General features: G+C 45.0%; 10 protein-coding genes across 10 annotated transcripts; 4 read left to right on the top strand and 6 right to left on the bottom strand.

The window, feature by feature from the left end:
- Nucleotides 1–1,344: 1,344 nt before the first annotated feature.
- met2 (metallothionein 2) lies at nt 1,345–1,852 on the bottom strand. The gene is made up of 3 exons (XM_006458708.1): nt 1,795–1,852; nt 1,608–1,735; nt 1,345–1,557 (listed from the first exon to the last, which is right to left on the bottom strand). The coding sequence occupies exons 1-3, from the start codon at nt 1,807–1,809 to the stop codon at nt 1,521–1,523; spliced, it is 180 nt and encodes a 59-aa protein (XP_006458771.1). The 5' UTR covers nt 1,810–1,852; the 3' UTR covers nt 1,345–1,520.
- Nucleotides 1,853–2,376: 524 nt separating this feature from the next.
- Nucleotides 2,377–2,702, top strand: AGABI2DRAFT_64958 (hypothetical protein; the record flags this gene model as incomplete). The annotated part of the gene is made up of 3 exons (XM_006458707.1): nt 2,377–2,442; nt 2,498–2,613; nt 2,669–2,702. Coding segments are annotated over 3 exons (216 nt in total), but the record flags the coding sequence as incomplete, so codon positions are not given.
- Nucleotides 2,703–3,191: 489 nt separating this feature from the next.
- Nucleotides 3,192–5,436, bottom strand: AGABI2DRAFT_200631 (hypothetical protein; the record flags this gene model as incomplete). Its single annotated transcript, XM_006458706.1, has 12 exons — nt 3,192–3,440; nt 3,490–3,606; nt 3,842–4,022; nt 4,080–4,152; nt 4,210–4,238; nt 4,292–4,328; nt 4,405–4,634; nt 4,689–4,728; nt 4,786–4,994; nt 5,053–5,123; nt 5,175–5,250; nt 5,304–5,436. 12 exons carry the CDS (start codon nt 5,434–5,436, stop codon nt 3,359–3,361), a joined length of 1,278 nt encoding a protein of 425 aa, XP_006458769.1. The 3' UTR covers nt 3,192–3,358.
- A 779-nt stretch (nt 5,437–6,215) lies between these two features.
- Nucleotides 6,216–7,683, bottom strand: AGABI2DRAFT_200628 (hypothetical protein; the record flags this gene model as incomplete). The annotated part of the gene is made up of 8 exons (XM_006458705.1): nt 6,216–6,317; nt 6,399–6,451; nt 6,609–6,834; nt 6,894–6,923; nt 6,973–7,040; nt 7,112–7,191; nt 7,240–7,258; nt 7,320–7,683. The coding sequence occupies 8 exons, from the start codon at nt 7,681–7,683 to the stop codon at nt 6,216–6,218; spliced, it is 942 nt and encodes a 313-aa protein (XP_006458768.1).
- Nucleotides 7,684–7,919: 236 nt separating this feature from the next.
- AGABI2DRAFT_190956 (hypothetical protein) lies at nt 7,920–8,665 on the top strand. The gene is made up of 3 exons (XM_006458704.1): nt 7,920–8,345; nt 8,399–8,462; nt 8,513–8,665. Exons 1-3 carry the CDS (start codon nt 7,966–7,968, stop codon nt 8,597–8,599), a joined length of 531 nt encoding a protein of 176 aa, XP_006458767.1. The 5' UTR covers nt 7,920–7,965; the 3' UTR covers nt 8,600–8,665.
- Nucleotides 8,666–10,391: 1,726 nt separating this feature from the next.
- AGABI2DRAFT_200627 (hypothetical protein) lies at nt 10,392–12,004 on the top strand (the record flags this gene model as incomplete). The annotated part of the gene is made up of 10 exons (XM_006458703.1): nt 10,392–10,524; nt 10,573–10,648; nt 10,698–10,768; nt 10,829–11,037; nt 11,093–11,132; nt 11,185–11,414; nt 11,477–11,513; nt 11,564–11,592; nt 11,641–11,713; nt 11,772–12,004. The coding sequence occupies 10 exons, from the start codon at nt 10,392–10,394 to the stop codon at nt 12,002–12,004; spliced, it is 1,131 nt and encodes a 376-aa protein (XP_006458766.1).
- A 1,040-nt stretch (nt 12,005–13,044) lies between these two features.
- Nucleotides 13,045–15,538, top strand: AGABI2DRAFT_176986 (hypothetical protein; the record flags this gene model as incomplete). Its single annotated transcript, XM_006458702.1, has 8 exons — nt 13,045–13,305; nt 13,354–13,522; nt 13,573–13,661; nt 13,721–13,852; nt 14,317–14,422; nt 14,664–15,032; nt 15,121–15,286; nt 15,471–15,538. Exons 1-8 carry the CDS (start codon nt 13,052–13,054, stop codon nt 15,536–15,538), a joined length of 1,353 nt encoding a protein of 450 aa, XP_006458765.1. The 5' UTR covers nt 13,045–13,051.
- A 68-nt stretch (nt 15,539–15,606) lies between these two features.
- Nucleotides 15,607–17,398, bottom strand: AGABI2DRAFT_115785 (hypothetical protein; the record flags this gene model as incomplete). Its single annotated transcript, XM_006458701.1, has 3 exons — nt 15,607–15,643; nt 15,701–16,939; nt 17,001–17,398. The coding sequence occupies 3 exons, from the start codon at nt 17,396–17,398 to the stop codon at nt 15,607–15,609; spliced, it is 1,674 nt and encodes a 557-aa protein (XP_006458764.1).
- A 642-nt stretch (nt 17,399–18,040) lies between these two features.
- AGABI2DRAFT_115784 (hypothetical protein) lies at nt 18,041–20,921 on the bottom strand (the record flags this gene model as incomplete). Its single annotated transcript, XM_006458700.1, has 20 exons — nt 18,041–18,337; nt 18,391–18,543; nt 18,594–18,688; nt 18,743–18,793; nt 18,846–18,869; nt 18,924–18,969; nt 19,030–19,214; nt 19,270–19,507; nt 19,564–19,614; nt 19,673–19,744; nt 19,798–19,888; nt 19,944–19,990; nt 20,042–20,083; nt 20,131–20,161; nt 20,215–20,255; nt 20,315–20,474; nt 20,535–20,595; nt 20,649–20,666; nt 20,717–20,726; nt 20,781–20,921. The coding sequence occupies 20 exons, from the start codon at nt 20,919–20,921 to the stop codon at nt 18,041–18,043; spliced, it is 1,854 nt and encodes a 617-aa protein (XP_006458763.1).
- A 646-nt stretch (nt 20,922–21,567) lies between these two features.
- Nucleotides 21,568–23,028, bottom strand: AGABI2DRAFT_176984 (hypothetical protein). Its single transcript, XM_006458699.1, has 3 exons — nt 22,852–23,028; nt 21,989–22,803; nt 21,568–21,928 (listed from the first exon to the last, which is right to left on the bottom strand). Exons 1-3 carry the CDS (start codon nt 22,897–22,899, stop codon nt 21,739–21,741), a joined length of 1,053 nt encoding a protein of 350 aa, XP_006458762.1. The 5' UTR covers nt 22,900–23,028; the 3' UTR covers nt 21,568–21,738.
- Nucleotides 23,029–23,626: the final 598 nt, after the last annotated feature.

Below are 23,626 nucleotides of genomic sequence, written 5' to 3'. Positions count from 1 at the left end.
GTACCGCAGAGAAGGCTCCTTGAACTCGTATGGCAGCGCAAAATCTTATTGCTTCAATTATCATCTCAATGAAATGGCCGTAGATATGGAGCAATGAATCATCGGCAAATACTAAACAGTACGTGTTTGAAGGAAAGCTTGTCTGGACTCTGCTAACCAAAATTCTACCCAAGACACTCGTTGCTTTCATATATAGACTGCGCTTGTACTCCCTCAGCGAACTCCCTGATGCTACATCCGCTTGTCCGCAGCGCGCTCTGCGATCACATCAACTAGCGTTTTTCCGTATGCCCAGCAATAATAAAAGGCTTCCGATGGAACAGGTTTCTATATCAACAATCAAGTAAACCCGGGGGAGAGAGACTATCTTCGGTTGTACCCATTACAGAAACGTCAGCGATGCTCAGCCCTCATACATTATCCATTTCCGAATCCCGATTTACTACTCCGCATTCTTCGTCTTTTCGTGGCACCAACGTTGTAGAGACGTGGCGCCAAGTCGATTGGAAAGTGTTGCCGATGAATCCGAATCGGTGCCTGCTGATGGATGTATCTTGCTCATGATGCCGCGGCGAAGAAACTGCGGGGGATTTTTTGATTCTGTCACGCGTAGCAGCAACGTCGACGGGACTCGCAATGCATATTGGATCAATTAGAGGTCGGAGGAGTTAAGTGTAATTCTTCCACCTGGGTTTGCCACGGCGCGCGTCGTTATGTTTTCATTTGCGATAATCTATAGTTGCTTATGAGGATGGGCGACTAAAGATACTATTACTTCGAGGCTCGTCTATCCCTCTTCAGTTTTAGGCATTCTCCGCATTCGGGAATTAATATCAGCTCCCGTGAGGAGAATTATGGCCAGTATTTGGACAATCGAAAGACGAAACCAGGGGAAAGTCGACACCATACGACACTTATAAGAGTCAAGTTGGACACAACCTGTCGTTGAAGTATTCCACTCTTCGAGGGAAAACGCACCTCGGTCCAGCTGTGTTTGCTACGAATATCACAGATATGAATGGATGATCTTTGAGATTTTTACTATCGAACTCTGAATAATCAGGATTTATATAATCGTATAAACACTCGGACCACCCTTTAATACCAAGTTTGAAAGCGAACTTACCACCAAGTCCATTGCTGGCAGCCATTAACCCTTTCATCAGACGACGTTTGGAGTTCATCGGGTAGATATATACGAGCCATGATTCTGTCAAATTCGTGAACACTCGGATCGGCATTCACGGTTATATCATTATGCCATTTGTAGGTTGAAAGAGCTCTCTGTGCCATTGATTTCTCAGCGCTCGGTCTCATCATTGAGAAAATACAATTCCTCAACTTCATTAAATAAAGAAGTATCTATATCATAAATCCTCAACTACGCATATAAGAACGCTCGCGTAAATTCATCTACATGTTCGCCATGAATGAACCAAAGTAATACTTTACAACTTCTCCTTTGCAAGCGAAAATAGAAGTAAAATTATGGGCTCGGGTTTAGTCCAAAATACAGTTGTTCAGTGGCACTTGCAACCTTCACGCGTGCAAGCGCATCTATGGACCGTCAATTATCACTATGGGATGTTCAATTTGGCGATACTTACGCGTCTCCACAATTGCAGCCATCAATGCCGCAGTGGCCCTGGTTCACCGGAACGGTAGAGTTATTGTTGTCTTTGCAGCATTGACAATTGTTGGTGCAGGCACATGCCTCACCGCACTTGAAAGTACACTGATTACAACAATTAGTCAAAAGCCTGAGAATTTCTAGCTGCGAATCGTGGCACATACCATGGTAGCGGGCATTGTTTAAAATGATATGAAAGTTTGGGTGATAACAGTAGTTTGATTCCGGTTGTAGAAACCTAACTCAAGGCTCGACCCTTTTTATATCTAAAGGCCACAGGCTCTTCTGAGTCAGACACACTCAGCCCAGGCATCGTTGCGTCAGCAAAACCAACGAACAGTCATTTGCGCGATTTTACGGATGAGCATTATTAATAGATCCTACGCAAGTGATCGAAAGTTCGAGACGAGACCGAAAAATAGCGTTGAGGGGTTTTGTGGATGCTTCACTAGACCATTTCAGGCCACCGTGGTCCGCATTTCAAATCTTGTGCACCACCTTGCACCACGTATGTCAACCCCGAGACATTTGTGCCAAATTCGGATGCATCCACAAATTCACTCAACGTCCTGATTGGCTGTTCGCGGTGGCGTCTATAAATAGTGGTCATCCATAAATTCGCGCAATGACTGTTCGCTGACAGAGCACAGTCCGACTCTTTTGGTAAGCGATGCGTGACTGGTAGATATAAAAGGCGGGTCGAACTCAAGAAGTAGTCTTCACGGTCAACAGACTTTCTACTCTTTGCGACTTTTATCATCACTCATCCACCTACTACTATCTCTAAGACTTTGACAATGCCGGCTACCACGGTGAGCACTGCAATATGGTATAGCTTGGAAAGCCTTTATTTATACAAACATCCAGTGTGCATCTAAATGCGGTGAGGCATGTGCCTGCGCCAACAACTGCCAATGTTGCAGCAACAATGAGGTTCCGAAGAACCAACACTGTGGCATGTCCTCTTGCGGCTGTGGCGATAGGTGAGTGAAGATAGTTCTCATGTGAGATCCTTGTACTAATTGCCGAACGTCGTAGCTGCGGATGCAAGCCTGATGAGTGCAAGTGCTAGACGGCGCGGGCTTAGTCTCACAAGCGAACCTGTAAACCCGTGGTCATTGATGCTATTAATTCCGGATGAGAAGAAACCTCGGAGAAATTGTATCATAGATATTTCACCTACCAATGTTCTATGTTGTATATGATATGTGACTAATATGCGTGTAACCCTCGACTCTGATAAGCAATATTCACGTGGGAGAATACTGGCACCGAAAGCTCTCCATCGACTGTCCGTTCCCAAAAGCGAAGGGAGATTCCATTGAAGACTTGGCTCTATTTAAGAACGCTAGAACTGGTAGCACTCAGTCACTGCCTTATGGTGCCTGTTGATCTCTCCCGGGAGTTCTCCCACAATAATAAATTGTAAAATACCGAAGAAATAGCAAGGCCGCTGTTGGCAACCTACTGGTCGCAGCGGCGCTTGAAGCTCGTGACACTGTAAAGAGCAAAGTCATTGACAAATTGCGCGATACTATAATCAACCGTCCCTCAGAACACGCGCTTTCCCTGACAAGCCTCAGATCACTATGCAGTCGATTCCCTCCTCTCACCACCGTCATGATACATGCGCAACTGGATTTAACCCTAATTTACGCAATTTTGAATCTTTTGATACCGCATGTCAAACGAACGGACACATTGCTGAATATCAATTCAATATGTACCTTAATTGTTTTCAGACGTAGAATAGCCGACGTCTGCCCAAGCTCTCATCTCTTCGCCGTAATACATGGTCAAAATGAGAAGCCTGATGAATTGTCAAACTCAAGAGACGTAACCAACGGGATGAGACATACCCAAATCCCATCCATGTCAATATTGCTGACAGAGCAGTGGTTGCTAGGAACCCATAAGCATTAATCATTGGCATTATTCCAGCTGTGGCGAAAGCCAAAAGAAGTGAACGAGAACCACTATTGCTAAGTTGAAAGCAAGCTCACACATACGAACTTTTATCAAGGACTTACTTTGCACAGGCCATGACTTCAGCACTTCGTGAATGCATTATATCAACGCTATATGCCGCTATTGGACTCAGGACAATATCGACCTGTGATTATAAGATATCGTCAGACATATATAGTAGCGAACTGGAAGAGACATACCCCGAGCCCATTGAAAAAGAAGAAGAGCATATTTAAGGCCAACCCTATTTTCCCCGGGACGTAATGTGTAACCAAACCACACCCAAGAACAGACAAAGGAGCCAGTAGCAGTCCACCCAACAGGGTTGCCCTTAATCGATCTTCGGGGTACCAAATACCACCTCTCTTCTTTTTCCAGCGAACGATGACTCTATCCGAGATACGTCCCGCAAGAGGCGCGCCAACTAGCTCATACAGTTGTTAAGGAGGCGAACGACGTAAACAGGAATAGAATGACATACTCATATTACCAACACCTGAAGGAAGGAAACATGCCCCTATCAAGGCTTCATCGACAATATTGTAACGTTTTCCCTACAGAACGAATTGGTCAGTTTTGAACCTTTGTAAGTTATTGAAGAATTGACTGACAATTGTGTAGGCAATAGGAACAATTAAAACTGCGAATCGTCAGCACCGTGAACTCGATCGTTTGGAAAGCTTTGATAACTACCATAATCTGTAAGTAGAATGAAAAAGCCGGCAACAACCTGATAACAACAGAGTTGAAGGTTACGTTATAGAAAGTAACATAGAACAGAACAAATTCCGAAACAGAAGACTCACTGCACAACAGATATTGGGACTGCGTAGTAAATCGAGCGGCTTGAGCGGATTCACGAATCTAGGTAGCCAACTACGCCTGACTTCACCGGACTGACGAACTTTATCGATACCACGGGCACCAGGGTGACTCGTTTCAGGAAAAGCGAGGAGTATTATTACAAAAGCGACAAGGCAGAATAATCCAAGGAGTTGTTGCATAATTCTCCAAGAAGCATAACTCGCCATAAACCCTGTTATTCAATTCATTAACTCAATGCAAATGAAATACAGATATTCAAACATACCTCCCACTGGAGGTGCCAGAGCTGGACCTAATAGGATACCCTAGGCGGCATAGGTGAATTGAATATCGTCATAAACACGCAGTGCTTCGATACTCACAGCGAAGAAAAAACCCATGGCGCTACCTCTTTCTTCCAATTTATATATATCCCCTATAACGCCAGCACCAACTACCAATCCAGGAGACGCTCCAATGCATTGCCAGAATCTCCAAAACAAAAGTTGCGGCATAGTTTGTGAAGTTGCTACACCAATTGACCCGACAACCGATAAAGGAAGAGCGAAAAGGTATATTGGTCGTCGTCCATCTGGCAAGTTAATGAGTTCGACTGATGGTAAGGCACGTCTACCTAAAATGACACTTACAAAATGTGGAGTAAGAAGCGGAGATGAACGCTCCAACAGCGGCAGCAAAGACTGATAAACTAACTGCAAGGCTTCATTTCGATAAATTAAATATTCGAGAAACGCAGTGAGAGAAGGCACACCTAATATTCTGCCCTGACGTGTTCAAGTCACGCGCAATGGTGGGTATGGTGGGGTAAAAAGTCCCGGAAATGAATACTAAAGACAGAGTAATAAGCCCAAAATTCTGCCAAGAAAATGACAGCGCATACAGGGCATCAAGCCGCACCAAGAGACAATGGCGACAAGAAATTTTTTGTAAGTCGGAGAAAAGCGTTGGTATACGATTTCATGCTTGGTGCTAGCCAGCGCCTCTGTTAGAAGAGGGCTCTCCTCAGTAGCCATCCCGATATCAGAAATGAGGGAGTTGGGCAGTGGTAGTGGAGGATGTCAGCTGCCAGCGCCGAACATAAATCCGCACAAAACTGATTGATCAAGGTCAAGGGTAAGAAAGCCGAGCCGGTCGACATTCCGGCCGGTCTAATTTAAAATTGACCGTAACTCAGGGTGATCGATATCAGCTCATCCGGCTACATTTTCTCTATCCACAAGCCTGGTGTCAAGGCCCCTGTGTAATGAGTGTTCCGTGGGTGATAATCGATAATTTCCCGTAGAGAGCTGGATTCAAAGTATAATCCAGATTTCATACGCGCCCCCCTCTGCAAACTGCATAGATCTACCATGGTCCATGGGATCTCAAAGTTCAAACCGAACGGCCCGATACATTTGCTGGTGTGAAGTCGAAGAGTTTAAAGGTAAGCTGAACTACGGACGGGTTTGTCTCGGACTGAGCGCAGGCGCACAGAATCTGCTGGCGGCCGCAATTGTCTCTCTCATTTACTCCCTTCGAACTTTGACGCACATTTAAGAATTACATAGCGCTGATTCCAGAATGATTCACAAAGAGGGAAAACCTCCTTAACATTTGGGCTTATTGAAAGGCCGAGGCTGTAGAGGTGTCACATTTCCTGATTGAAACAATGATCTGTAGGTACGTATCCAGATCAAACGACGATCGACGAATATCTACGACATAAAAACAGTGAAATTTTGGAATTCGTTCAAACCTATTCCGTCTTGTACATCAGCGATAGCGCCAGCTCAAGTTGATCAAGGAGGTGATATCACTTCTTTATAAGCGGTATCCCACTTGAATCAAATTCCCCACTCTTGACCTTCACGAGCAGGTTTCTCAATTCTCTGAATTGTTCGATCTTATCCTTTCTCTTCGTAAAAAAGAAATGGAAAAGAAAGAAATCGGCATTCAATCAGTTGAGATCTTTTCGTGATCTGCGACTATAACTGACCTGATATTGGACCACTCGACCGGATGTGCTAGCTACTGCGAAAAATAGAGTTTCTGGAAACTATAAACTGTGTCGTTCAAGGGGTTAGAAAGACGAGTTTTACCGGAGGTGTCATGAACCGCTTTGAAAGGCTGTATACCATACGTGGGCGTTGATAATGACGAAGTGGCTGTTGTGGTCGACGATTCAGGATCATTTTTTATCTCTGACTTGCCATCGCCTCTCGAGTTTCTGCGTTTGACTTTCTGAAGTTCGGGTTCAACATAAGGACAGAAGCAATAAGACTTCGAGAAATACAAACTGGGATAAGTTGCGATTTGATGATTTGAGTGATTCCGAGGCCTACAAAACATAAGATACGGGGTTTACTTTCTAAGATCTTTTCTAGGAGGTCGGGAACTGAGGAGGTCCGTTCCGCTCGGGACAGTTCGTTTTGCTACGGGATGTTGAGAAGTATTTTAACGTGAGTTGCTTTAGAGAGAGATATAGATATACTTCAGCTGTTGGTCTAGGTACGAGATTTGTCTATTCCGAGCTGTCAGATTAACTGACAAAAACATTTTGTAGATTTTACCAATCCGATGGAGAATCGTTCGGGAAGAGTGGCATCTTCAGTTGGTTTTAAACGTTCAGTCGTAAGACCTGGAAATCATTAACATCGGCTGTTTTCTAAAGGAGGGTTGGAAAGTGGATGGCAGGTATAAGTGTCTTACCCGATTCATGTAAACAAATCCAGAAATGGTTCGTCGGTCCACCGAAATGATGTCCTATTTGAGCTGATTTTTGTCCTGGACTACTGGATGCGTGAGATTAATGATCATGATTGGAACCGAAAACGTACTTTATTCCGCAAAACACAACTATATATATAAATGAGAAAGTAAGTGGTACGACAAGAAGAATGAGATAACAAGGTATTACTATCCAGTTTCGTCCCTAGATAATCGGGAAGAGGTTTTAAATGGCTGTATTTTTCTGGAGGGGCAATGCCTCTCTTGACTTGGCGGATTTTGCCTTTTGATGGTTTCTCAGGATGGGTTGAGGTTGATAATTTTGCTTTTTTGTTGCTAGGTTCCGCGGTCAGGATCGGAGTTGATGATGTTGATGAACTTGATCCGGTTTGGTTGCCGTCGGGGTTACTAGAAATGTGAGATCGTTTTGCAGGTGAAGTACTAGGAAGCGAAGTCGCCTTTTGAAAGGAGTATGTGGTGATGGTTTTCTTGAATAATAAATGAGAGCTAGAGTTGGCCGTTTGCTCGTCCTCGGCTAGTTCTTCTTTTTTCATGGTTGGTGGAGAGTGAGAACTTTGTCAAACACTTTGTGCGTCATTGCCATTCACGGTCACGTGATAACAACATTATTTCGTTTCTCTCCAGTTCGATTTCTCTAGGATGCCGGTTTGGATGCAAGGCTAAAAGTTGACTTCATATGTCTCCAGATGAGATACCAGAATTTTGAATAAATGATAGGCTTTATCACCAGTGACAAGCGCCCATTTCGGCATCATTTGTTCAGTTCTCGGCAATCATCATCACGTCTTTCAACCTCAACTTCAACCATCTCCCTAATGTCCGACGTACTGCAGGTCGTCGAATCCGTCATACATGAACAAGAACCACCACTATCAACAGGTCTCTACACTGTCCGCACAGTCCCTTCTCTCCAAATCGTGGGCCGGAATATCGTAGAAGAAGATTCGAACAACCCGAAAGTCATAAATGGTCAACCACTAGGAGTGCCTATCAACGACAATACAACATTTCTATTCCGACGCGTGGGAGGAGATACATTTTTTATTTCATGTGGAAGGGATGGTGGACGTGTAGTTGAGATGGAAGGCAAAGTTGTTGCGGTGTTTAGTGATGTCCCGGAAGACCCATTCGAGTACTTCGTGAATCCCCGATGGATAATTCAACGGCAGCCACAACACGGTGATGATATATACACGTATGTAACACGTTATCTCTTAGATGGAGTCAATTCTGACATTCTGATTTCAGGATTGAATCGGAGAACGGGTATTGGGGATGGGTTATGCCCACTGAGAATCCTCAATATACCCCCGTGAGTTTTATATCAAGGCTGGGCCTTAAATCTGACCACCGTTATACCAGGTTCGAGTCCGGCAGCTGGCTGCTACAGCTACTATGCCTCCTCGCTACCCCCCAAACCAACTATGGGTCATCGAGAGAGTTGGATAGATTCACATAGCACGATGAGAATGTACTACAGGGGGTTCAATAGACTTGAACATTTCGTTGACTTGCAAGCGTGTGACGATCACGTGAAACTTCAGCTCAAGGTACGTCCACAAATTGTCCACAAACGCCCACAAGGACACCCTCTAACATCCATCAATCAATTCAGAGGTCCTGGCAACATTTTTTAAGCAGCGCATAAATGTCTCCTCTCACTGCCGATAAACTCGAACGAACGAACCGTTTCTACGTCAGGTACGATGCCCAATCAGTCTCACTGGTGTTCAAAGGTTCAAGCGAAGCGATTTACGCCGAATACTCCCCCCGCTATCTCTGTCACCTAACCTAGGGTCAATTTTGAGCACGTCGCCCAGTCAACGTTTCGAGTCAATGACTCTAACTTGTGGGATCCGGTTCGGAAATGAGTGGCAATAGAAGAAACGATATGGATCTGTGGCCTCAAGAGTGCGAATGAGTCAAGGAATACAAGTGAAAGGGCGGGTCATGGAGACAGAGTAGGGAGAGAGTTGCCTAGATGGAGAACAACAGTAAGCAAGCTTTTGTGCCCCTTTTCCGTACGAATTGGCACGTAGTTTGTGACCCGCATTTTCGTCTCCGAGGTTAACCGATTGATTTCGGGATATACGCCTACTGACGATAGTCTTATTTTTTATAGGAACCTCCATAACCATCTGCAAAAACAGCTCAATATAAATCGAAAACTTGGGGGTGTTCCCGAGGCATATAAGCCGCCATCGTCACGGTCTGTAACGCGAAGACGATCGGGGAAAGACAGAACCCCTTCCAGTTCATGTGACAAAAGAATGCGCACTGTCAAAGACTCAGTCAAAGGGCGGCGGCGGCGGCTTTAATTTCCCCCCGTTGAGTTACCCACTTTGTATACCTCTCTTGTTCTACCCACCTAATTCTTCTTCAAGAGGATGTTCTAGTTCCTCCGCATTTGATGCATTGATGTATTATCATGGTAATTGTATTATGATATGGATTGATGGGGAACTGACCCTGGGAAACAGGTTGAGCAGAGGCCCGATCTCAAAGGGCCTTTCGGTACCCATGACTCAAGCCTTGGGTAACCCTTAAATTCCAAGAACCGAGAGAAGTAATCTTGGTTTCTCCACTCGTTGATAATCTAGAAGATGCTTACGATTTCCCCAGATTAGAGAATACTATTCTCGCGGTTTGTCATTTTCTATGTCTAGGGTCGGGACACAATAGATATTTCGAAGCAAAACCCCTTGGTGTGTGAAGGAATGATTTGCATGACTGTGCGACTATGAGGATCGACGCGAAGATCCGAGGCAAGGAGTAAAGAAAAGGCCTTTGCATTTCTTTTACGTCATTCTCAAGATACATATTTTTCTAGATTGATTATAGAACATTGAGGAGTCCCGAGCAGGTCGCATACGACGTCTCTGACTTAACTACAGAAGGTATTCAACCCCGCGTCTTCTGAGCGGAACATAAATGAAGAGTAGGAGATTATTTCTCCAAGGATAAGTGTTGGGTAGCGGGGTGATGGCGTCGGATCTAGCGTCGCAGCCTTCCGCCTGAAAGTTTGAAGGTGTTTACGCTGTTTTCTAGATCTCCAACTCCGCTTACTCCCTTAGGAACCTTATATATACATCCACTGGCCAATTGACCATTCCATCCTTCGCAATTCGTCTACCCCCTGCCCGCTCAAGTTACGCATAATTTCAAACCCTCCGTAACTCTCGTTTGTTATTTCATTTCTTAATCTGTAATTCCTCCTATTCTGTTCGATATCTGTAATACCATGTCAGAAATTGACGATAGGACACCGTTGTTGAAGCATGACATCGGGGAAGAAGACCGCAAATTTGAAAGGTTCTCATCATCGAGGAAGAAGGTTATAGTTGCGATTGTGTCGTGGGGAGGATTGGTTCCTTGTGAGTATTCGAACTTGCTTTTCATCTTTTTGCTGATGTGTTGCACAGTTTTTACTTCTGGCACGTTTATCCCATCAATACCTCAAATTGCGAAGGAGCTCGACACAACTGGGGAAGCCGTGAGGTGATTATTCCACCAATGTTTGAAGATTAATCCCTCACGCCTCGCATAGTTTCGCCGTCAGTATATATATTCTAGCTGCTGCTCTTGGATCTCTTATAGGGTCTGCATATGCATCATTCTGTATGTTCTTTGACTGATACATATGTTCTATCTCTTCTATCAATACTCATGCTTTTTCAGATGGTCGCCGACCGGCTTACCTTTATTCGCTTCCAGTGATGGTTCTAGGTTCCATTGGAGTAGCCAGGGCGCAGTCGGTGCAGCAGCTCTTGATTTTTCGATTTTTGCAAGCCATGGGAGCTTCCCCCGGGACGTCAGTTGGTTTTGGGGTTATAGGTGATATCTATCGCCTCGAGGAACGAGGTCGCGCCATGGGAAGTTATTACGGGGTGAGTGGTATTCTTAAGGAAAATCTCCCTCTTTCAACCTATAATTCCATATCAGGCTACGCTCTTGGGGCTTGCATTGGCACCTCTGACTGGTGGTATGTTTCGTAAACCATTCCGAAGTCAATCAGCTGAGGCCCGTTTATTCAGGCTTCTTTGCCCATCATTTCTCCTGGAGAGCTTTACATATTTCCCTTGCCTTTTTTGCATTGGCGGCGTACATATGTGTGCTATTTTGCTTTCCTGAAACATCCTATCCAGGCTCTCGAGGAGTGGATCAATATGAGCGTGAAGGAGGCGTACATCCTTCTTGGAGGCCTATCATTCTAAATCCATTTTCTCAGCTGGGGATGCTTCGGAGTCCTTCCATTCTCGCAGTGGTGAGATTAGCTCATCTCTTGACGTCAGTCCGTTCTAGGCTTATGTCATTCAACTTTATCAGTCGTTGGGCAGTTTCTTGGTCCTTCAATGTGATTTTGGTGAGCGAATCGGCACTTTTTATCCGAAATCGCCTTAACTTGACATTCAGTGCTCCTTGTGCCGCTTGCATATACCATCGTGAGTAGTGTCTGGAATGTTTTTCGATTTTCTTCTCAACTCTGCTAGGGGAGCCGGTATGGCATCACTAACGAAACCATAATCGGCGCTCTCTTTTTACCATGCGGCATCGGAAACACTAGTAAGCATATGCCTCTGACTTACCCCCTAGAAAGCATAGCCTCATCGCATATGTTTAGTCGGCGCACCTCTTTCGGGTTGGCTTTCTGATCTTGTTCTTGTCCGCGGGATGAAAAAACGTGGTTATTGGTATCCAGAAGATCGACTTCGTGCTACTCTCTTTGGACTTTTCTTACCTGTTGCCGTCATTTCGTCTGCCTTAATAACCAGGTACGTTCCTGGTCCCTTAGGTTTGGTCGGAAATCTGGCATGTTTGTTCTTTACTGGCGTCGCGGTGAGTGTTGTCAGATAACTCACAAGTGGAACTGTGAAGCTCAATGCAAGGAGAAGGTTGATATTGTATTAACACCGTGTGGTGCGTACGTTGTCGATATATTGCACTCAAAAAGTGCCGAAAGTGCTGCCGTCATAAAGTGAGTTACTCGACTCTGATTGTCAGGATCAGGTTGCTCATCCTTTCCACAGTGCTTTCCGATATCTTGCTTTATCCCTCGGAACTGCGGCAATATTACCATCAGTCGGCGCCTTGGGTCACGTCGCTACGAATACTATATCAGCTCTGTTATCATGTTTGGGTTTTCTGTAAGTCGTCTTCTTTTTCCAATGAGGGAAAAATTGGAGCTTGACGGATTTGGTAGTGTTCTATGGATAACCATATTATTTGGTGATTCTATGAGATCCTGGATTAACATTGGATATTCAGTCTAGAATAAGAATTATACCTTCATATGTTTCAGAATTTGAATTTAAATGTGAGTATTAGTGAGTTGAGAATGCGTTTAAACACCAATTGTCGGAGTGACCATTAGCTTGGCACTGCCCGTGTGGCCCTAGCTCAGGAGATCCTAAAGGTCTAGGATGACAGTGAGCTCAAAGGCTCATTGTGACGATCGAACTTGGAAAGATTTGGATTACAGTATTTGACTTGCGACACCCTTCTTTGATGTCGGCGCCCCACTCTTGAAAATAAATTAATTTTATAATTTATATCAGATTTTGGGGGTTTGAGTTCTGACTTTGATTTTCCAGGCGAGCGACTGGTTGCTTCCGGCCCCTTACAGTGTTCCAAGTTACTCTATCTCAGAGTTGACCTAAATTTGTTGACTTTGGTTGTCCCCTATTGTACGCGCGCCGGATCCGGCTGTCCCTGGCTGTCCCTGGCATAGTCGGCTGCAGCGTTTTTTCCCCATGACCCAACTCGATAGCCGAGGGAGGATCAGAAAAATGTAATTCGGATCAGAGTTTTGCGACAGGGGTATTACATCAATATTACATAGGCTTCTGACACCCCACAAAATCCTCACAACGTCATTTTTTCTTGTCTCTCCTCCTCACCACCATGCCTTTGTACCCCGTATCTCCATCTGCGACTCCCAGGCAGGCGCGTCTTTTCTGGCTTTTGGACAACATATCACCCGTCATTGAAGAGATCGAGAAGAGTGGATGTGATGACTTTGAACGCGCATACAAGGAAGCGTCCGACAATGGCTCGTTTCCAAAATTCAACAAATTTGCAGAAGAATGGAAGAAGCTCTGCGGAAGCTTCTCTGGCCGCTTCGAGATGTATCTGGTAGTGAGCGTAGTAGTCGTAGTGTAAGAATTTACTGTTTCTTTGAATATATGCTAACGGAAACTTTACAGAGCGAATTACGCCATATCAAGAATGACAGGGGTCTTGGAGAATCCACTTACTAGAGAGTTATCCATGGCGCCAGCTGTTTTTATCTTCTACAGCTTGTTGACCAGCTTCTTCTTCTCTTATGTCATACCGTCGGTTCAGGATCCTGTCTGTGGGCTTAACATGATATTGGTAAGAGGCCACATCCGTCCTTTGCGTTGACATCTCTCATCCTATAAAAGTCTACTTCAAAGAGAGGAGAAGTACATCGAGAAATGTTTATTGATATCTGGAAGAAGGCAGAATCTTTACCAGCATCCTACATGCAGATGTTCGTTTTTGCATGTTCAAGTCTTTCCGTAATGGGCCAAGTAACAACATCACAATTAGGTCCCTTCTCGAGAGCGTGGTTATTCAAGCCCTTGCTTTCAATAGAAAATTCACTCCGCGTTTTTTCGAAGCTTCAGAGCTCTTTGTTTGGACTGCATTCCTCCTCGGCTCGATACCATTAATCGCGACCTTGTAAGTGGACTCCGTATATTTAGATTTCTAGGACCAAAAAACTCACCGGCATTCATAGTAATGCACTTCAACGCGAAGTTGCACCTGTTTTGACAAAAAGAAATCCGAAATCGAATGGACGATAGTCTGTAACGGTTGACGGATTTAACAGTGTTCAAGTGTAAAAGACCTCGTTGCGCATGTCATATAATTTACTGTGTACTTTGTTCAGAAGCAAGTACATGCGCCTATACCCACTCAGGCAAAATGGTGCCCCGCACGGTCCTAAAAACTCATATTGTGCTGATTACACACCTTGACTACGTTTTATGTGGTCAAATTTGACTAGCTGAACTCGCGCTAAACAAAGGTCATGAGAAACTCCTATGGTGAAAGCTCTACTATAAGTTGCAGATGAACCTCTTGGACGATACAAACCACGAACTATATGTTTTTCTCGACCAGGAATTATTGACATTTTTCAGAAAGAAGAACAATACCTGTTCGTATTTCCCCGCTCGCGTTTCTATCTACTTTAATATCTTTGCCCGAAGTCTCCGTTCGGAGAAAGAAATGGAAAAAGATAGGGTGGTATGTTGAAGCTTATATATCGTGTGCAGCCTTACAAACTTGTTCGTGATACCATAAAACCGGTAACGTTGGCACTCGAGCGTTCATTGGAAGAAAAAAGCCACATTTTCTTCTTTGTCTGAACATTATACTTCTCCATGGTTAATACATTGGGTCGAGGTACGCAATAATTATGGTAGTTTGATATGAGTTAGTTTCACTTCAAAAACGTCAAAACAGGCTGCCCTATACGATGGACTAGCATTATGCGCGGGTTACGGACCCGTTGAAAGTACCCCACGGGGACAATGGAACTGATGAAGTATTGTTGGAATCACCATTACCATTAGACTTGAAACAAGGAAAGATAAGTGCTTTTCTCTATTTGGAAGGTCTCAAAGGACTCACCGCATGGAGGATCGCAGGCAATAAGAAAGGGATAGAGAACCCCGATGCTAGGATGATTGTTCCGATAATGATAATCACTGCTCCCATGCAGGATATTTTTTTCGAGGTTCGGGCGTGTGCCTGTGTTCGCCTACAATATCTTTTTACCGAAGAAGGATGTGAGCGAAGATATACGGGGCTCGGTTGTCGTATCAAACCCTCCGAGGGCAACGAACAGGAGGATGTCAGTGGCCCATCCTTCTCGGATGTGATAAGTCTCTGAGCTTCGACATCATTATCTCCCCCCCTTTCAATGGATGTCGGTGGTATAGAGACTGGCGCAGGTTCGGCTGGGAGGCGAGCTTTATCTCCCTGATGGTCCATTTCATAACCCGCCATCTATAATGGTTCAAAGAGACAAAGGGTTTCAGATTCCTGGCTGGTATTACAAGTTGAAAGTAAGACATATCCCTTTAATAACCAAGTTAGACCTCCAAAGTAAGTTCTCCTATCACCTTTGGATCATATCGTCACTCATTGTAAGGAGAAAAGCGGTAGCTTGAATCTGTAAATTGTCTTAAAGGATTTTTGTGGCACTCCTTATTTTTGGACACGGTTTAGTCGCCCCCTTTATTTCCTTTTCCATCAATACTCGGCTACATCTTCAAATCAATCAGTGTAGGAAAGGCTGTTGAATTGACAGCCAGATATGGCTTCAAATGCGATGTTGAAGGGATAGATTGCTCGTAGCGAATCGAAGATAAATTATTCCCGAGGGTATACATGGCAAAAATAGAGCGTTAAGGCGTTCGTAGAGGTTAATTAAAAAAGACCACTTGAACAGAAACGTCATCACTAGCAATTTCTGTCAGAATTCCATTGCTTGCAATCGTAATGTGATGGACTACATACCGAAAATTCCTGGATCTAGGTGGTCGAATTAGGAGCAATGCCTCTGTCGTATCCACATTTGCACCTCCTAGCGCATTCCTGACCAGATGCTGCGCCACGTTTCGGTCAGCGACCACAAATTTCTTCGGAATCCCCCACAGCCGATACATAAAAGTATCGTCGTTCTTTCCGATGACTTGTACAGGTAAATCTCTTCTTTCGAAAACACCTGTACCCATGGAGGACATCGTCACTTGAGAAACGCGCGTCCTTGAGGATGATTGTATCATTGTTGATGTTTCAGGATCGTACACAGATACAGCGTCTCTTTCTTCCATCATCCGATCACCATAGACCACTTTCCTGTATCTCTTCAGCCAGAGTCCCACAAGGCCGACAGCTTCTTCATACGATAAACTCGACCATAAGCCTCGACTTCCCAACACCAGAAAGTCTCCAGGCTGCGTTTCAAATGTAATAATTTCTGGCTGCGCCGTTACTTCAGCGTAAGGATGGTCATGGTTGATGATAAATGGAAAAGCGTCGTTGAGTCTTTCCCGTACATCCTTGCTCCATTTCCAGGGACCGTCACCAAAGGCATGTAGCTGAGAAGACCCTTGAGCTCGAGAGCGTCGTGGTGGATCATCAGCGAACCCAACCGGTACGGCGAGATCATGTGCAAGCACATGCAGCTCGTACGTTTCAACACCCTTGTCATCTACAACACATCTCCCCAAAACAGCGCGTGAATCGCCTGTATTCGCCAGACGTAGTTGCCGTGTATCAGTTTCGTATATAGCGACCGCAGCTGACGATCCACAATGAGCGTTTGAAACCAACGAAGCTGCATCTTCAAAAGAAAGTTGGTTCTTTTGGTTCGAAACACCTTTTTGATACCTCGCAGCTGCTTCAAGCGCACGCTCGGCCGCGACATGAACAATTTCCCTGTCTAGATCATTAAACGCTCGACTGATGGAAGCGTCGAAATCCTCTGGAGGTGGGAAGGGTCGACCAAATCCCTGACCAGACCAATAATCTTGATATTCAGGACCATTACCAAGGTTGACATGCGCATTATGAAGTGTCGCATGCTTTGAGTAAAGCTCGACAAGAGAGTCTACAATGGCGAAAGGGAGCTTTTGTGAAAGTTGTGATGCTACCAGATTTCCGTTGTGTGAGTCGTAAATTCCAAAAATAAACCAGTAGTGGGAGGGAAGTTGGAAATGGTGTGAAGAAGAGAAACAGGCGGGGTCAAGAGAACTAATTTAAAAGAAAATCAATATGCCTTTTTTGTATTGCATTTTGAGTGATTTAAACTTACCGGGAGACAACCGCAAGATCATGTCGGGCTATACCACACGGTAGGTTTGCGGTAAAAATGTGACTGTGTTGACTGAGTTCTTTCTCGGTCGATTTCTCGGGTGAAGGCCAGAAATGACGGTCATACACCGGAGGGGAATAGGCAAGGAAATCTTCCAGGGGTTCCTCTTCTTCGCCTATCACCTCGTCCTCATCCTCTTCTTTGTCCTCCACCTTGTCCTCATCCTCATGACTGGGCGCCGATAGATTTGTCTCCGGATCCACATGAACAGCGCGAGACCGAATGAAGGATTGCCTCGAATAAATTCCATAGAGGACAGCAACCAAAGGAAGCGTGAGAAGAATAGTAAGATTCCGATGAGGTCGACCCCGAGGCGTCGAATGAGATTCACACTTCATCCAGGGATACCGTTTCGTAGATCGTACAAAAGCGGATACTTGACGACATCTTGGCCTCAAACCCGCTATCACCATAGTCCTGTGAAAGGGTGAAAGAAGAACATTTTGAGATATGATCCCACTTGAAGAAAAGTCCGAGCTTGCCTTTCAATCGTCCAATAACAAGACCCACCTCGTAGTATCGAACTCGATACACGTGTCGGTATCGTTTTGTGATTCGATATCCCAACCGTCAGTAAATGGTAGTCCTTTCTGTGAATGAACATCAGCTCAAAGTTTAGTACGATTTACATGAATGTACGTCACCCTACCAATAAGAACCGGACAGACAAGGTGGTGTGGTCTCCATCACACGAGCACCTACCAAAAAAATCCCGGGCGCTAATAGGCGTTAGCAGAACCCAAAGCCATTAACAAACACAGACAAACTAAAACTCACTTCAACTGCAGGGCCACTGAAGCTAAACTAGACGTGTATTAACATCTGATTGACATTATAACAGGTGAATAAGACCATGCAGCGTTATGCAATGCGAAAAGGTGTACGAAACAACAAAGAAATATGCCTGACGAGCGATAAGAAAGCAATGCAAAAAGCAAACGACGCGAGTATTTAAACCCTCAAAAATCCGCGAATCTAATCTAATTTTGTGAAACCCGCGCGGTGTTCGAAGTTGTTGGCAAAGTCTCTGGATCAATCGCAAAATCTTGCGACTCGAAACCAGATAATCGTCTCGGCCGTTTACGGGTTAAGACTCTCTCTACCCGTTTTTTGAAATCATCCTCCTCCCCCAGCCCATCTTCTTCCACCACGGTAACATCAGTTTCTGATGCGCGAGAAGGACTCTCATCCCGTTCTGACTCGTCGCTTTCTTCTGGGATCGGGGCTTGTGTAGGTTCAGCGACTTTCGGGCGGGAATCAAGTTCTTTGTCGGGTATCTGGCATAGAAAGCTCGGAAAAATGGAAGAGCACGAAAACTGATCGTACTCACAGGAAGACGGACAATGAAGGCTAAAAACGTCGAGCAAGCGGCATAGATAAATACAGCCTTTAAACTGGCATCATAAGCGTCTCTAGCGGCACGTTGAGTGTCAGGCGGAAGGGAAATTATGAGATTTGCTTCGTGTTGTAATCTCGTAATGAGCTGGACAATGCATCAGAGATAATTCGCGAAGGTAGATTGTATACGCTTACTTCCTCGGCACCCGGACCTGTTATTCGTGCATTAAGCTCATGTGCGAGTTTGGATTGGAAGATAGCTGAAGATATAGCCACTCCTCCAACTTGGCCTATGTAACGACGATATCAGCAAAGGAAAGGAACAGAATCGAAGGGGAACGTACCAACTCCTCGGAATAGAGTATTAAACCCGGTTCCTATTGCTACGCAATTTTCTACGATTTGAGGGTCAGAAACGAGGGCCTTCTTTCCTGAGACGTCGCATACCTGGAAGATGAACCAGTAGTGCAACTAACAAACCATATCAGATGGATGAGTGGATCGCGGAAGGATACATGAACTCACTGAGCATAGTTTGGAGTACAACAGCATTGCCAAATCCTAGAGGCATCTATATACGACAGGCGGAGTCAACACAAAGAACATAGCCTCCATTAATGTGCGCACGCACAATGCTGAACCATGACTGAATGAATCCAGAGTCCTCGTTAATGAAACAAATACCAATAACCCCAAAGAAGGGAAAGGCTCCGAATATCAAGTTCAATAGCTTGTATTTTCCGGTTTTGTGCATCATCCAGCCAGCAAACAACGAACCAGTAGACATGGCAAAGCTGTTGGGAAACAAATGAGCCCCTAATGAAAATGAATCATTTCAAGGTAACGATGCACGAGAAACAAAACCGCTTACCAGCCATTGATGCCTTCGTGAGCATTACAGTCTGGAACCACAGAGGGAAGAAATACATGACTGCAAAATTGCAGTTTGCAACAAGGAAATTTGATGCGCTGACGAGAAGAGGAATCCTTTGTTTCAAAAGGAATGGTGCCATAATTGGCTCGGGGGCGATATGTAGCTCTATAACAAAAAATGCGACCACTGAGATGAGGGCAGCGACGAGGGAACCAACCACAGTCGGACTATCCCACTATTTCACATATCGGTCAGCCAAAAATAGGTGAGGAGAACTTTGATAAAGCCTACAGGTAAATTTTTGTTGTAACGTTCACTGAGGAAAAAAAGAACAGATCCGACCTATAACGAAGGCAAGGGTAAGTCGATGACAAAATGGATATGAAAACATTGAACGCACGAAAAGCATCAACGTAGCACTACCACCATAATCAATCCGTTTCAAGATCTCTTTCGTACTCTTCCCTTTGCCCTGTAAAGAGGGATGAGTACCATAATTTACAACGACGAGGAACACTTATTTACCTCTGTGACGTAACACAAATTATACTGCGTCAGGAGGTATGAAAGTACAAAGAGCGGCATTTGAATCAGAAACGCCCATCTCCATCCCAGCCTGTGAACCACTTAGTGTTGGCTTCAATTTCAGCAAGATGCATGTAAATACTTACCAGTCGGTTATTAGTCCCCCGAAAGGACCTCCGAGACCTAAGCCGAGCTGAATAGAAAGAGTAAGCTTCTTCTACCTCGTTAGGACGTGTGCACGTACACCATTGAACACACTAGCGACTCCTTGAGCTAGACCTCGACTCTGCCGCACCGTTAGTTGATTATCCGGTCAATCGAGCATCGACCTACCCGTATGCTATACATGTCGCTAACAATGATCCTAATCAAGGTTGATCGTCAGCGTTGATAACTAAAAGTCAGAGTACAACTTACGAAGACGTAGTGAACACTCCTCCACCTCCCATTCCTGCAAGCTGAGGGAGGATCCGTAAGATCTCCATTTGAAAAGAAACAACAAAGACATCAAACGTACAAAGCGAGCCAGGATTAACATTTCCATTGAATTAGAAAGTCCGCACATCACACATCCCGCAGCCGCAAAGAAGAGTGCTGTTTGATTAGCACCTTTACGCCCTAGGACATTGCATAAACGTCCATACAGTGGGGTAAATGTACATGTCGCAAGGAGATACCTTATGAACGAGAATCAGCATTTGCCACATATCGTATGAGCTGGTTCTGACATCGCTTACGCAGTACCCAGCCAACTGGCTTGATTAGATTTCTTGAACTCCGAAGATATTGATGCTAGCACTGAGATAAGGTTTATTAGATTGAAAAATTTCACATTTTTTCAAAAAGCATACTCGTTGGTACTAGTGTTTCTAGGGGTACATGAGCGTCGAGAAGAAAGGAAAGCGAGGGCCGCACTCACGGTTAAAAGCCTAGATAGCAAAATATAAGCCGGTCGTAAAGCTCGACGATATATGACAACTTACGGACAAGAACGAAGCCAGCCAAACACCAGATAGTATCCCAACGCGATTCGAGAACGATATATCACGGGGTCCAAGAGGACATTTCTTGGAATCAGAAGATCCTGGAAGAAGAGGCTGGCGTTCAGCACTGGGCATCGACATCGCGGATCGTGAAGGTGGAGAAAGACAAAACAGCTTCGCCACCCTAATCCGCTCAAAGAGTAAGGGGTGGGGTTCGGCTCCCGCACGTGACCTTCGGAATATTCGGATCCTCTCCCGGTTTTTCGTCAAATGATTCACACCCAGGTGCAATCCTTTAATTTGCATGTCGCCCAGACATTGAAAATAAACAGGCGCCTGTGGTAATTTTCACCAAGTGTGCCACACCTGTCATGAAATTAAATTGGATCGTCTTGGTACCTTAGTAACAATTAAGTAAACAATCATTGTAGTAAACTGCTCTTATCAATTTCCCATTCCGTCCAGACTCCAGGTGGCACACTGTCAAGCCAACTACATGAGTATCAATATTTTCTCGAGATCCTTCCTGGACTGCTGAAGTCGCCATGGGTTTTCGGAGTATGAGAGGGCATACTCCGACCCAACCCACACACAGCCTTCCCATCAGCCGAACGACTCGGCCGAGCAATCCACCGATGTTCAATATGCTTGATGACATCGGTTCGTTGAACTTCCTCGCAATCGTAACTTAACGAAGTGTTCAACCGAATCGAAGGTGATAAAGCATCCGGCTACGATAAATTAACTAATAGAGTCGATGCCCGGCCGAAAAGCGAGAGGAGATAGCGGAAAATAGCAAAATTGGGCTATAGATCATGGACAGTAAGGCGTTATCTATACATTTATTATATTCAAAGGATACAGCATGATGGAAAGCATAGAGATAGAGCATGTAACATAACAAAACATGATAGCAAACGCGAAGGAAATAACAATGAAAAAAGGCATAAAATCCCCATCATCGTCGCCCTTTGCTTGGCACAATACCATAACGGCGAAGCTCATCAAGTTCGTCGGGTGTCAGTTTAGCAATCTCTTGACACGCGTGTGGATGTTCAGTCATATAATGTTCCCGTAACTCCTCCCAATCTGCATCACACGGGAAGTTTGTCGATTCACCAGAATCACTTTCATTTCGAGGATTTCTCCTGATGAAACCCGAAGACATACATCAGTTTCAGATATCACAGAGTAATAGTCAGACCCACCGACAAGCCCGGCAAGATAACCGTTCGCCGACCGAAGGCTCGTACATGAGATCGATATGATAAATACCGATTTCATCCCGTCCGTAGGGTGGAGGAGCTGGCCGAGGCGAACGTGTGGGACGAGGAGCATCCCGAATGTACCGCGTCTCGCAATGCTTATTATTGCGGCGATAAATCGTTTCAGCGGGCAACGGAGGAGCAATGCTGGTTACGGCAAAAGAAGCTGAATCCTCGTCTGAGGGGATAGGGGTATCAGCGTCCTCGCTGCGCTTACGGTTTTTAAGCGGATATGCCTCCAATGATTGTCGACGCGTTTTCAATGTAGAGTTCCGACGAGAAGGGCCAATGGACGAGGAACGCGATTCATCGCCTCGCACGGGCGGGGTAGTGTACGGGGGCGGTTCTGAGTTTGCGCCCTGACTCGAAGCGCTGCTACTTCCCCGCAAACGGTCCCGCTCCTCCTTCATCATGCAATATCTCACCCCATTTCTATGGGCCAGTATCTTGTAACCGTTCCTCTCTTTTTCCACCTCCTCGAAGTAAGTAGTTGCAGTTTGCAACGTACTCATAACGGTATCAACTTCAATTCGAATCTGTTGCAACTTCTTCTCCAGTGCAGCGAAGAGATCTCGAGGCGTTCCGATCTCTGTTTCTAGTTTGGGTGGGTGAACAGAAGTTTGACAATGACGAGTGGAGTCTTCGATCCGATATGAATTAGAAGTCCACAAGTTGAGTGGAAGGACGACGCCTCTGTGAACCTGCGGTGGATTACGAAGCGGTCTGTCATGGTAATGCAACTCGCGTCGATAGACCCTCTATTAAGTGTATCAGATGCAGTATCAAAAAACCCGGATACCGCGTACCTTGGTCTCATACGATGTATGAACTTCTTTAGTGGACGAGGGAGACATAAAAATCGTGAGTGGACCGAGAAATAGTCAGAACTGAATAGGAAAAGTGTGGGCCGGGGGCTGATACGAGAAAAATGAGGGGTCGACCAGAACACCAACCAGCAGTATTCAAGAGGTGACTGATAAACCATTCCAACGACTTTTAGTAGTGGTCCAACCTCCGAGAAGCATTGTGTCCTGTCAGCTTGAAGAGAAAAAAACACAATTAGGATAACAATTACACGTCACATTGTAGGCGTTAACAATAAGCTCACCTTAGTTACACTAACTTTGTGTTCGTAATTGTTGTCCCTCTCCGAAGGCTATGAACCGAAAAGGATAACTCGGTGTCAATCTAAAAATGGAGACAAAGAGATGTGCAAAGTTTGTGTAAAGTCTGTGCAAAGTTCAGGCACGGGTCTAATGAGCTGGCAATTCCGAGGTTTCCCCGTAGTCACATGCTTATTCTTATCTTATCAGTGTTATCCCATCGTTTTTGTTTTGACACGGCGGACAAAACAACTGTCAATTGATAGGTTAGGGTTAATTGTCAACTGATCTGTCAATTGCAAACCTTTGCAAACTCAGCAATTGTCACATGTGACAGTGGCCGTTACGGTGTTACCCCCTGAGTTTTGTCTACATAGTAATGTAGTCATGTTCACATATACATTATTAGCGTTTAAAGGGGACCTTTACAGGAGACCAATGAACGCGGATAGTGACAGTGGTTTGGGCTGCTGCCCAG

The sequence above is a fragment of the Agaricus bisporus genome, assembly GCF_000300575.1.
Source record: "Agaricus bisporus var. bisporus H97 unplaced genomic scaffold AGABI2scaffold_2, whole genome shotgun sequence".
NCBI lineage: Eukaryota > Fungi > Basidiomycota > Agaricomycetes > Agaricales > Agaricaceae > Agaricus > Agaricus bisporus.
Note: the sequence above shows the minus strand (reverse complement) of the source record. Positions and strands in the feature narration are given on the sequence as shown.